Raw genomic sequence first — 12,949 nt, 5'->3', positions numbered from 1 at the left:
AGGTGGCACACAACAGCTGTGACATCTTCCTGGAGGTCCCGTGGATGCCCTCAGAGCCCAGGGAATGTCAGCTGTGGGCCAGGCCCATGGCAAGCAGACAGCTGCACTGTCCCATGGCCAACAGCCTTCTTGGAAGGCTGAGGCAGGTTCTGAGCCAGGGCGCCCACCCCCCTTGGTACAAACTCTGCTTTCCCTCCTTGGCCATCTCAGGATAAAGGCTGGAGCCCACAGCAGGTTTTCCCATCAGGCTTTTATTATAAAGAAGGTTCCAGAGCATCCTGGCCACACCCTCCAACCCAGCCCCCAAGGCTCCAAGCCAGGCCCTACACTGGCTGGGTCTGCTTTGGGGGTGGGGGTCAGGTCAGCCAGAGGGTCACCTGTGACAGGAACAAAATGGGTGATTTTCTCAGGGTGGCAAGGGGGGTCTCTGCCAGGTCTGCCCGTCTCTGGAACAGTCCTTTCCAGTGTTGCATTGGGAGCCCCTCGGTCCCCTCCCCAGGTTCTCTGCACAAGCGGCAGCGATTCACAGTTGGCGTGTGATAAGTTTAATATATAAAAGCTTTCTTTAAAAAAAACAACAAAAAAGTGGTGCTATCTTTAGAAACACTTCCAGCAAGATCAAGTAGCCCAGCTACAGCCTTGGTGCAACTTAGCCGCCCCCGCCCCCCCCACAGACCAGAAGAGCCCAGCACTGGTCCCCCTGTCTTCCTCCCTCCCCAGCGCAGGGGGGGGCCTCAAAGCCTGCCCGACGGGCAGTGGGCACTGCCTGCTCCACCAGCAGCCGCTTGAGCAACAAAAATCTGACGCCACTCGAAAATGTGTGTGGCCGGGCTCCTCTCTGGGTGAGGAGAGATGGAGACAGCGTTTTGGTGGTTGAAGCAGAAACAATCGAGGGCTAGTTCAGGGAGTCCTCCCCTCCATCGGAATGGCTGAGGTAGTGTTTCCGGCTGTGGCCTCTGGGCCAGGCGGCCTTTTCTCCATTCGTCTGTTCGTTTGTTCGCTGGGCCGAATTAGACAGGCTCCTGGCAGCTGGCTGTGACAGAGCGAGTGGGGGCACCGCCCAGGCTGTGCTGGTGGACAGTGGGAGCCTCACCAGAAACCGGCTGTGTCAGTCAGGTCCCCATTCCAGAGGCCTGGCCTGGGGACAAGTAGGAGGGGACAGAGGTGCCCAAGGGGCCAGGGCTCGGGGCTCCTCTGCTTGGCTCAGAGAGGCCCCTCATTCCCTCCTCTCCAATGGCTCTGCTCAGTCATCACCCAGGTGGAGTTGCAGGCACTGGGGACTAGACGAAGTTGAGGGCCGGGGCCTGGTTCCTTCCCTGCGCCGTGCCCACAGGCTCAGGCCTCACTGTAGCACTCATAGATGTTGTCCTCCATCAGAGCTACCACCAGCTCAAACTTGTGCTGCAGCTGGGTCCGCCGGGCCGTGGGGTTTGCCTCCAGGGCTGTCATGATCTGCGGGGGAAGCAGAGGGGTAGCTGGGCCCCAGCCCTGGGCCCCAGTGGGTCCCCCTGCAGGTCTCTGGGGGAGAACACCCTGCCTGGATTTCCACTGCTGGTGCCTGCCCCTAAAGCACAGACATCCCGGGAGGTAAATGCAGGAGCGGGAACCTCTCCCTGGGTGAAATGGGGGGTGGGGGGTGGAGAACACCATGGCTTTGAGGGTAGGTCCCTCAAACTGGGGTTACCCACCTGTGGGCGATACCTCTTGGCATATTTATAAATCTCTGCCATGGCCACATTGGTATTGAACTCGTTCTGGTATTTCTGCAAGCAAAGAGAAGGCAGGAGTTAGGAAGGGTGGTTAACTCATCAAACCTGGGCCCACCCCTGCTGCTCATATAGAAGCCCCGCAGTTTCTCACAGCCCCCGCCCCCACCGCCCATGCGGGGGGGGGGGGGGTGTCAAGTTCCTGCCCCCTCCTCCTCCACCCCCCAGCCGCAGCACCGCCGAACCCTCGACTCCTCCGCGAGGTGTGCATTCATCTCCTGCTCGCTGAGCGGTGTCATGTCATGGATCTGCTTATAGTAGCGCTGCACGATTTTCCGGTATTCAGGGATCTCCTTGGCATAGAGGAGCTTGTTGGTTGGGGAATCCTGGGAAGAGAGGAGTGAGGGAGTAAGAAAATGAAAGGATCTTTTTCTGGATAAGCCACGGTCCCTCCTGCTGCACTAATGGCCCCATCACTGTGTTCCTACTCCGCCAGCTCCTCACTGCCACCCCGCACCAGACGCGCTTTTACATCGAACCTTTGCCCTATCTTCTGTGGGACTGTCTGGGTGGTGACCTGAGAGGGGACCTACTTCTTCTAATGGAGAAAAGTGCACGGGCTTTGTGCCAGCTCTCGGTCGCACACAGGCTGTTTTGTTTACATCCTTGCTTAGGGTCACAGGTCTCGGGGGCTGAGATTTCTGGGATCCTGGCTGCTGGCTCAGTGGAACGTTTCCCACCACAGACTTCCAACACCCGAGAGTGCAATGTGCCAAGTACACTCCCAGTTCTTTGTCACAGGCATCCTGCCTTTTGAGATAGTGTGAAGTGACAGCATTTACTATCTCTCGTGGCCTGTCCCTGAAAGTCACAGGCGAGATGCAGGGTCATACACCCGCCATCCTGCCTGGCCGGGCCTCCTTAACGCTGACGGCAGCCAGTCCTCTCTCACATCTCCTCGCCTGGCCCCTGCCATTCCCTCTGCTGGGAGCACCGTTCTCTCTCCTCTCCCTACAGACAGACCCTCGGGGAGCCCCCTCCTGCCCGTGTCTCAGAGCAGTTTTCCCCTCTGCCCACCCCTTCGCTCAGTGCCCGCTCAGACGGCTCTTGACCATCCGGCCAGCAGCCTGGCTGATTCTCAGATGGCGCTGCGCTTGGCCAAGCAGGCTCGCAGGTTTTCCACCTTCATACTGGCTTCTTGGGCCTGACTCTACGGCCTAAATGCTGGGAGCTGATGCTGGGCACACCTGAGGCAGGTGCAGCTGGTCTTGGGTGATGCAGTTTCTGACTGTAGGTGCCGCTGTCTGGGCGTCTGCCCCCATTGGAATGTCCCCGTTGACTCCCACATCCCCCAGACCTGAGCTCCTGTGGCTCCCCTTTCAGAAAGAGCTCAGTCCCAGCACGGGCACCCTCCCTGGGCCCCGCCGTTGGGCAGCCCGCCCGGGGGAGCAGCTGACCTTGCCCAGCTGGAGATCGGAGATGGAGCAGGCGTCAATGAAGGCCTGCGCGATCACCGAGAGGCAGGCGTCAATGTGGTCTGTCTTGTCAATGTCAAAGACAAACTGCGGGTTCTTCAGGATGTTCACCCAGAACCGGAGAGGGAGGCTGTGCAATGGGGACAGCAGAGCCTGTGTGAGCCCACTCCAAGTGCAGGGCAGCCAGGCCCAGAGAACAGGCTGGCTCTACCCGTCAAGGCTGGTGCAGTCTACGCGCAAGATGGAGCTCTAGGAAACCCGGTTCGTGCACCCACAGATGGGGCTGATGACCGCCCCTGCTGACTGGGCGAGGAGGAGCAGGGCAGGAGGCTGAGTCAGGAGCTGCAGGCCTGGCTGGGCGGTGGGGGCCTGAGTCCAGCCTCACTGCCCGCCCCACCCCATCCCCCACAAAGCCTCCAGCAGGAGGCTCAAGCCAGGTCCTGGTTCTCATTAGAAGCACCCCCACCCTGCCTGGCAGTCCACAGCTCCTCCCTTAGCCTCGCACGCACGACAGTGGGAAGGCCACCATTAGCAGCAGGCAAGGGCTGAAGGAGGGTGGGGCCTACGTCCTTGGCCTTGGCCTCAGGAGCCAGAACGTGGGTAGTACCCTCAGCGCCACCCCAGGGCCTCCCAGAGCTCTGAGAAGCTCCTGCAACTGCACAGAAACTTCTGGGCCTGTGGCATTTTTTCTGGGGGTCAGGCTGTTTTCAACAAGTTTTTGCTGGGATCTGTGATTTCCAAAAGCTAAGACATGCCTCGAAGGCTCCGAACTAGGTATGGGAATCAGGTCACGTGGCTTTGAGCCTGGCTCTGTCACCACAAGGGCTGCATGGCCTTGGGCAGTCACGTGTCTGTGAGCCTCAGTGCTCCCATCGGTGATGTGGAGCTGTCAGAGCGCCCAAGAAGAATGCAGGTGAGGGTAACACTTACATAATGCTTCCTTCTAGATAATTCTTATAATTAAGGTGCATTACTTCAATTGCCCTGGTTTTACAGCTGGGGGGAACTTAATGTGCAGAGAGGTTAAATCACTTACCCAAGATCACACGGCTGGGACGTGGCAGAGCAGGGACTGAAGCAGCAGGCAGACTGAGAGTTCAGGCTCTGAGCGCCAGCAGCGCAGCTGCCCCCCAGTGATGCACGGAAGCTGCACAGCCCTCCCGACACACATGCCACCCACCTATTGGTTTTCCAGATGTGCAGGGTGTCAGGATCTGAGATGCCCCTCCTCTCGGCCTGCTCCTCCAGGAAGTCGAAGAAGTACTTGACAGCCAGAGGGGGCTTGTCCTCACGAATGCTCAGGATGGCCTTGAACAGGTCATCCAGAAACTTCTGCAGCGTGCCCTATGGGGGAGCAGAGTGCCTGCCATTAACCCAGGACACCGGTAGAGGGTAAGCGGGACCCTCTGTGGCTCTGGGGAGCCTAGGGGGCTCGAGCTCGTGAATGTGGAAGCCATGTGGCATTGGGCCGGTCACCTAACCTCTCTGGGCCTCAGTTTCCTCATTTGTGAAATGGGTTAGTGAAATCTACCGCATAGGGGTGCTGAAAAGTCTGGGGCACAGAGTGGGAAATCAGTGAGGCCAGGGTGTGCTCTCTAGGGTGCACTCTGCACCTGGGCTGTGTGACCTTTCGGACATCACTGACCCCTCTGGGCCTCGGCTGCCCTCTGTTACGTGCGCTAACACAGAAGTTGTCTATCACGCACCCTTCATGGCTGAGCAAAAACCCTCCTTGGGCAGGACCCTGAGCCCTCAGCCTCTCACCCCGGGAGCCTGACTCGGAGGAGGAGGAGCTCTTGCCCCCACCCAGGGGTGGGCGCTTGGCCAGGCCTACCTTGGTGGACAGCAGGCGGGTCAGGTAGATCTCTGGTAGCACCTTCTTGCGGTGGCTCTGCCGGTGGGACTTCTTGGGCTCTGCCAGCTCATCTGTGGGCAGCACCTGGGAGGCCACAGCGGTGGTCAGTGCTGGCGCCAGGCTCCTCACGCTGTCCTGGGGAGGTCCGTCCTCCCCCCACAGGCGCTCGGTCCACTCACGCTTTGTTTGCACAAATGACCAGGCTCCCTGCTGATTCTGGGTCCCATCCCCACTCCCCCAGCCCCAGCCTTTCCCAGAGCCTGCAAACCCTGTCCCCAGAGGGCCAGGGTGGCAGGAAGCCAAGTCCACACCCGGCGAGGGGCGGGAGCCCCCAGGGCCAGAGGCCGGGCACTCACCAAATGGAAATACTTCTCCGTGTCCAAGTCTTTCACTGCAAGAGGAAAAACACACACAGTAAATAAACAAGAGAGGGGAGGGGGAGGAAGAGACAGAGAAGCAGAGATGGAGACTGAAAGATGGGGAGAGAGAAACTGAACGGAGCGAAGAGTTTCAAAGAGGCCCATGGAGAAATGAGACAGACAGAGAAGTGCAGGGGACGAGACGAGAGGCCCAGAAAGACACACACAGAATGAGACAGAAGAGGCACTGAGAGGGCGACACGTGTGGGGGGGGGGTCATAAACGGGGGTGGGGAGAGCGAGGTGCAGCAACACAAAGACACGGTCACACGTGGAGATGGCAGAGGCCCCGAGGTGGCTGCCCTCACCCCACCCTTGGCCCCAGAGTGCCTACCAGCCCAGACCTCACGGGCTGTTGTGGGAGACCCAAGATCCTGCTCCTGACCTCAGGAGGGGACCCTGAGACCCACAGGGGCCTGGGACTTCAGACCTGGCAGCTGGACAGCTAGGCTTGGGGCATCTGAGGGTGTGGATGGTGGGATTTGAGGCAGGAACACAACCCAAAGCCCAGATGGGCATATGCCAGCCAACCTCTCTGGCCTGGCCGCTGCCCAGACCTATTGGAACCACGTCCCGCCCTCCTGGGGCCGCTCTCTGGCTGCGCACAGGAAACCAGCCTGAGCAGCCTGGCCACAGGCCCTGCCAAGCAGTGCTGGGTCAGAGGGGCCTGGTCAGGCCTCTACCCCTGCCAAGGAGGCCCCATCACAGCCCAGCTTTGTCTCTGGAGGCCTCAGTTTCCCCAACAGAACTGCTCAGAGGGGCCCTAGACACCCTCCATGTCACCGGCACTACCTCGGCCCAGCGTGTTGTCCTTCTTGTCCGTGAGGCTCATGGCCAGGGAGGCCCCTTCAGGGATCTGGCAGAGGGGAGAGGCTGAGGTCAGAGGTCAGGTTAGGGAGGCTGGAAGTGGGGGTCGGGTGGGGCTGGGGACCCCACCTTGTAGTGTGCCAGCGTGTTGAGCTTCTTGCGGCCATCCTCCACCACTGAGGTGTCATCCAGGTCCCGGAGGATGTAGCTCTGCGTGCTGGAGGCGAACCACTCTGGGGACAGGGACCAGGGTGTCAGGGATGGGCTGGGAGCTACCCCAGGAGGACAGCACCCGCCTGGCGACAGGGGGAGAGGCTACTTGCTCTCTCTGGGGAACCTGAGGCATGCCATGTCTCTCTGAGCCTCTGTTTCCCTGTTTGTAAACGGGCACGGGGAAAGACCTGGGAACAGAGGGCCGTGGTGGTGGGCACAGGGCAGGAGCTTTGGAAACGCCCTCAGCCTCGGGGCTGTTACAGTTGCTACGGCTAATGAAATAAGAAAAGGTACCACCTGTGAAAGGGTCTGCACACCTTCCATAGCTCCCCACTGTCCTCAGAATAAAGCCCAAGTGCGGCCCCCGCCCTCCCAGGTTCTGGGTGACTGAGCACCTGGCCCCCACACTCCGGCCCTGGTGAGCCGCCCAGAGCTCCTGCCCTAAGCAGGCAGTTGCTGTGCCTGCGAGCTCACCACCACAGCCTGGCACTGGTACGAGAGCCCAGCACAGACCAAGTGCTCGGGAAAGGCCCGTGCTCACTGAATGTATGGCCCAAGCTTCTCAGCCAAAACAGGACTCCTGTGCATCCTTCAAAACCTACCCAACACCCACTCCTTGGAAAAGCCTTCCCTGAATCCTTTTTTGCCCTGTGTGCGCAGCTTGCTCACAAGGGCCTCTCTCCTGGCCAGAATAGGGGCTCTCTGCAGACGCGCACTCATCTGACCCTCTCCGTGTCCCCAGTGTCCACATCTGTGCAAGTCAGCTGACTGAAAGGAGCACATGACTAATGTAGGGGCTAGTTCCCACCCAAACAGCCCACCGCCAAGTTGTGCCGTCCCACCCCTGCCCACCGAGGTCGACGTCCTCAGCGCGAGGCCACTGGGAGTAGGGCACGTTCTTGCAGAAAGCCTCCAGGATCTTCTCCTTCACCTGCGTCAGTGTGTCGGTGTCCATGGCCCGCACGCTCAGCGAGTCCATGCCACAGCCCTGGAAGGACACATTCAGGTTCTGCACGAGAGGGGGAGGGAGGGTCAGCAAGTGCTCACCTTCACCGCCCGGGGGCCAGGCAGGGTGACAACCCACCAGAGGAGGCTGTGCAGGATGGTAGCCTCCAGGAATGGGGGGACCCCCACCCGGCTAGCTCGGGAGATGGTCTGTCTTGCTGCCCAGCTGCCCTCGCCCCACCTGAACACCCGCTCACCCGGGGCTTGGCCTCAATGTTCTCCCGCAGCAGCCACTCCTCGTTGAGTGTGTAGCGGGCCTTGCCTGTGATGGCGTCGATGGAGCCCTTGTTGATCTGCTGCTTGATGGCGCACAGGAGCAGGAAGAACGGCTCCCCGACCGTCTCCTGGGAGGGCAGGGGCTGTGAGGGGGCTGGGCCCAGCCTGCCCGTCCCCAGAGCCCCCCTACAGCCTCCAGATTCTAGTCCCCGAGCCTCTGGCCATGCCGCAGCCCTGAACACGTTCCCTACCCCCTTCCACCACCACCTCCATGGCTGCCTGCTTAACATCCTCTTTTTGGATCCTGGCACCATTCCTTCAGCCCCCTGGAGTCTCCACGGACTCTGAGGGTGAACACCGCTGGCTGTGGGCAGACATTCATTTCATCCTCCCAGCAGCCCTTCCAGGTATCATCCTTATTGCTGTGGCTGTGCCCTCAGGGCAAGCAACCAGCCCAGGGTCACCCAGCAGGAAGCTGGCAGAGCTGGACTCAAACACTGGATTGGCTGACCCCTGTGACTCTTTCTGCTAAGCCTCCCAAGGTGAGTGCAGGCAGAAGCAGAACACAGACGTGGTCTCCACCCAAATCACAGCCCTGTGAGTGTGGAGAGTCTTGGGCTTGGCTGGGCCCCCTGCCTTCACCAGTCTTCCTCTCACAGGGACTTGGCTGCTATCCACAGCCAGGAGCTGATTTGCATGGTCCTTTTATAGCAGATATTTAGGTAAAAATGGTAAGCTGATTTAAGAGAAAACTTAAGTACATAACAGTGTCAGGCAGATTTGGCAAGATGATGAAGGCAGCATGCCAGCTCTTATTCCTGATCTAGTTCTCCAGGTCCGGGGGGTGGGAGCCACGGGTGCCCTGTTTTTTGGAGGAGGAACCAGAGGCTCAAAGGGGACGCCACACAAAGGGGCCAGGGGACCTGGGTCCAGAGTCCACCGCAGCCCCTGTGGTCTGGTGGCAGCCGGTCTCCCTTCAGGGCCCAGAGGCAGCCAGTGCAGGTGACACCCTGACCAGTTACACCGGAAGAGCCTCAAGGAGCTGTGTCCCCCGACAGCCCTTCCCCACCGCAGGGCTCCTCCCGACTACCTGCCCTCACGAGCCCCGAGCCCAGGGGCATGGTCCCCTGACAGGCAGAAACCATGGCACAGAGAGGGTAACGCTGTCCTAGGGTCACCCTGCAGGACTCGCACCCAGGACAGCTGAGGCCCTGGTCCTGGGCTCCAGGCAGGCCCGTGCCTTTCCCCCGTGATCCCCAGATGGCTTCTTGGCCTCTGCCACTGCAGGGTAGCCGGACAGGGGGACAGAACCAGGGGCTGAGCAACTCCTGTTCTGCAGGAAAGCCTGGATGGGGTCCCCCAGCAGAACGCAGAAGGCCCTGGCCACCTGGCCCTACTGGACTTTCCAGCCCTTTTCATCAGAAGGACTCGCTGGCTTTCCTTCAGCTCCTTTCACACACAGTCCCCCCTCCTGGCCTTGCCCATGCTGCCACCAAACCCGGACACGCTCCCCAGCCTTTCTTCACCTGCCTCGTTCCCCCTCAAACCCTCACTTAGGCCACCACACTGCACCCTCCAGCAGGTCAGAGGCCACAGTGGTGGAGCCCTGCCATGTTTCAGTTTGTCTCCATAGCTCTCTCCACTAAAGATGGGAGAACCCCAGTGGCCGGGCCTGGGTTTGAGTTACTGGCCCAAAAGCATGCTGGGGAGGGTGTGATGACCGAGGACAATCTCCCGAACAAGGTCCCTGACGTGGCCTCTGTTCTGCCCTGAGCCCCCCCAGGAAGCCAGGCCTCCACTGAGCCTCAGCCCCCGTCTGTGCACGGGGTCCTCTGGGCCTGTCCCCTCCCTCCTCTGAGCCCCTCTCCCCACATCTGCACGGAGGACACGATAACCCTCCTGGAAGAGCGGGTGGAAGGATAAAGCAAACTCTGCTCTTTCAAGGGAGGGCTGGGAGGTGGTGGTCCCTGACACATTGGGGGCGCCTTCGTGCCTGCCTCACCCTCAGGCAGCTGTACATGCAGATGGACATCCAGTTGGTGAGCATCTTCTCCACCACCGACTCCGTGCGCCGCAGCATGAGCTTGGGGTTCTTGGCGGCAGAGGCGTCAATGAGGTCCACCAGCAGCTCCTTCATGATGCTCGTGTAATACTCGAGCTTGCCATGGAGTGCGATGGTCAGCAGGGAGGCCAGGTTGCACCTGCGGGTGGGCGCAGGGCATGGGCTTCTGGCCACACCTCACGCCCCAGGATCTGAGGACCTCATGGTGGGGGCTAGGGGCCCCCGTGTCACTGGTGTGCCTGTGCAAGTGGCATCCAGGCCCAGGAAGGGGAGGGAGGTGGGGTCTTAGGACCCTCTGGACCCAGGGCCTGATGCTGGGGACCAGCCAGCTGCCCAGAGGACATGGTGATTGGCAAACCTGCCCAGCCTAAGGTTTGGCCAGGCCAATCCAGAACCCACGGTACGGCCTCAAACAGGCCCCTCCCCACCCCCAGAGCCTTGCAGCCTTACCTGTCTCTCACTGCAAAGTCCTTCTGCTGCTCCAGTGCGTGGACAAAGACGATGAGGAAGTGCTTGTTGTTGAGCAGTGAGGAGAAGAGGCTGATCCCTTCTTCCATGTTGGGGCGGCAGCTCTCAGGGATCTGCAGAAGCAATTGGTGGTGGGGTGTCTGCAGGGATCCAGTGCCTCTGGCCTGGCCCAGGAGTCAGCACTTATAATGCCCTGAACAGCTCCTTGAATGCCTCCTGGGATGGAGAGTTCACTACCTTTTAATGGTGGATGCCTCTAACTCCCCATGACAGGGAACAATGGTTCAATCAAACCAAAAACTGGGGCACGGAGAAGGGCAAGGGCACCTGGAAGTAACCCAGCATCCCTGTGAGGGGCCCTCCCTACTTCTGTTCTTGAGAAGCGGGAAGAGTGGGTGTCTGGGAGCCCAGTCCTCTCGCCTCTCTACCTGGCCTGGGGGTCAGCACTCACGACAACACCCTGAAGAGCTGCTTCAATGCCTCCTGGGATGAAGTGCTCACTACCTTCCAGTGGCAGATGCCTCCCAGCCCCCCGTGAGTGGAGTCAACGATTGATCAGATGAACTGGACAGTGGGGCCTGGAGGGATGGGGCTGCCCTGAGGCAGGCCGGCGTGTGCGCACGAGGGGCTGGGGGTACTCACCTTCCACTCTCCCAGCAGTGGGTGGGTCTCCTGCACTGTGCAGCTGCCCTGCGAGTTGAGGGTCTGGGAGGGCAGTATGTAACGCTCCTCATAGAGGGAGGAACACTGTGGAGGCAGACCCCCAGCATCTCAGCGGGGCTACAGCTCCCCTGACTGGCATGTGAGGGCCCCTCAACAAAGGCAAAGGGACACTTATGAGGAAAGAAGAGACAATGGACCACGCCCATAGAGTCACGGACTCAAGAGGAGCAGGGAAAGGGTGTCCTGGGGGCTCCTGGAGGAAAAGCAGGAGCAGAACCAGCAGGAGCCATGGCCTGGCAATGCAAGAGGACAGAAGGCTTAACACAAAAGCAGCTCCGTGTGGAATAAGGGACACTGAGGCAGATAGGCTGCTGCATAGAAAATTAGAAAATTAGAAAATTAGAAAATTACATGGACGGGGCAAGAGGAGGGCACTGGCCATCAGCACAAACGCTCTGAACAGGTCAGGGCAGGCGGGAACAGGGCCATATCCACTGGAACAAAGGCATGGGAGCATGGAGGGGGTGGGGCAGAGTCTGGAGGGCAGGAGGAGGGGATGTGGAGACCAAGGGAAGCCTGGCTGGGAAGGGGCCCAGAGAGGAGAGAGGCTGGCAGGGTACAGGAAGCCTGGGAGCGCCTGGGCCCCTCTGCTCACCCCTGCAGTGAGGGGAGAGGTAGGCCTAGCACCTAGGAAGGGAGTGGGGCCGGCAGCCAGCTTGTATTTGGACGTTAAACATTAAGGGAGTAGAGGACAGTGTGGGGAGAACCCGGGCACCCCCCCCGCCCCCCCCCCGCAGGCCCTGGGGGCAGGTTCCGTACTGCCTCAGGGGCCCCCACGGCACTAGCCAAGTTTCCCATATGCATAGAAGTGCCCACGGCCTGGAGGGGCCCTGAGGGGGCCAGTGAGGGGGCCAGTGAGGGCGCAGGCTGACCTTGGGGAAGAAAGTGCGGGTCACAAAGTGCTTGTACTCCAGGAAAGGGATGCCCTGGCTGCGGTTCAGCTCCTTGGTCAGGTCCGTCATGTCCGTCTGCAGCTCGGCAAAGCCTGGCGACAGGCAGGTGGCAGTGAGCGCGTCGCAAACCCACGCCCCAACTGAGAAAGCCAAGGCCCGTGGTCCTGTGTGGTCCCCACTCACTACCTTTACGGATTTCCTCTCGTATCTGCGATTCCATCTCCTCCATCTGCAGCAGCGTCTTCTGCCAGTAACGCTCGGCGCGGCGGCTCTTGGTGCAGAAGACAAATAGGGCTACGGGCATTGGACAGGGGGTCAGGCTTTGAAAACCCTCAGAAAGCATGCGTGGGCACCTGCTGTGTGCAGGGCCTGAGGCTGGAGGGGCAGTCCTGCCTGCTGGCCTCAGCTCGACCTCCCCTGGGAAGGGGGCCCCCAGTCCTCCCCTCCCTGGTGGGCTGACAAATTCCTACAGGGCAAAGGGCTTGGGGAACAACCAGTAAAATAAGGCTCAGTGTCCCATTCTCATAAAAAGAAGTGTGTGTGTGTGTGTGTGTGTGTGTATAAAATAGTGGTAAGCAGTGGGTTTCCCTAGCTGAGAGAATTATGGGTGATTTCTGCTCTTTCTGGTTCTTAGCATTTTCAATTAATTATTTCTACAAGGACCAAGTGTTACTTGTGAATTAAGAAACTTTAAAAAGCAGCCCTGGAGTGGCTCAGTGGATTGAGCGCCAGCCTGCAAACCAAAGGGTCACCAGTTCGATTCCCAGTCAGGGCACATGCCTGGGTTGTGGGCCAGGTCCCTGGTGGGGGAGCACACGAGAGACAACCACACATTGACTCTCCCTTTCTCCTTCCCCTCCCCTCTGTCTAAAAATAAATAAATAAAATCTTTTCTTTTGAAAGAAACTTTAAGAAGCAGATTATAGAACAGTATTATATTATAATCCCTTTCTGAAGTGGGAGAAGAAATATGTGTAATATTAAAAGCTTATTTTTAATATACAATATATATTTGTACATATGCTGTATATATACTGTATATAGAAATATATATTATTGTACATATAATACATATAAAATTTTAAGAAGCTGGCAGGAAATATACCAA

General features: G+C 59.2%; 1 protein-coding gene across 1 annotated transcript in view; it reads right to left on the bottom strand.

The window, feature by feature from the left end:
- Positions 1–233: 233 nt before the first annotated feature.
- The window catches only part of PLXND1 (plexin D1), a 52,437-nt gene continuing 39,721 nt past the window's right edge, over positions 234–12,949 (bottom strand). The window contains exons 21-36 of the mRNA XM_045832161.1: positions 12,028–12,135; positions 11,821–11,933; positions 10,868–10,972; positions 10,208–10,338; positions 9,698–9,896; positions 7,677–7,823; positions 7,327–7,483; positions 6,391–6,494; positions 6,247–6,310; positions 5,393–5,427; positions 5,016–5,120; positions 4,362–4,525; positions 3,164–3,311; positions 1,952–2,092; positions 1,689–1,763; positions 234–1,452 (exon numbers count right to left, since the gene is read on the bottom strand). Of these exons, the coding sequence (XP_045688117.1) occupies positions 1,336–1,452; positions 1,689–1,763; positions 1,952–2,092; positions 3,164–3,311; positions 4,362–4,525; positions 5,016–5,120; positions 5,393–5,427; positions 6,247–6,310; positions 6,391–6,494; positions 7,327–7,483; positions 7,677–7,823; positions 9,698–9,896; positions 10,208–10,338; positions 10,868–10,972; positions 11,821–11,933; positions 12,028–12,135 (1,913 nt within the window). The 3' untranslated portion in view covers positions 234–1,335. The remainder of the gene's footprint in view (positions 1,453–1,688; positions 1,764–1,951; positions 2,093–3,163; positions 3,312–4,361; positions 4,526–5,015; positions 5,121–5,392; positions 5,428–6,246; positions 6,311–6,390; positions 6,495–7,326; positions 7,484–7,676; positions 7,824–9,697; positions 9,897–10,207; positions 10,339–10,867; positions 10,973–11,820; positions 11,934–12,027; positions 12,136–12,949) is intronic.

This window comes from Phyllostomus hastatus, unplaced genomic scaffold (genome assembly GCF_019186645.2).
Source record: "Phyllostomus hastatus isolate PE091 unplaced genomic scaffold, TTU_PhHast_1.1 phas_contig_16, whole genome shotgun sequence".
Classification (NCBI taxonomy): Eukaryota; Metazoa; Chordata; class Mammalia; order Chiroptera; family Phyllostomidae; genus Phyllostomus; species Phyllostomus hastatus.
This window is presented reverse-complemented; position numbering and strand designations above follow the sequence as displayed.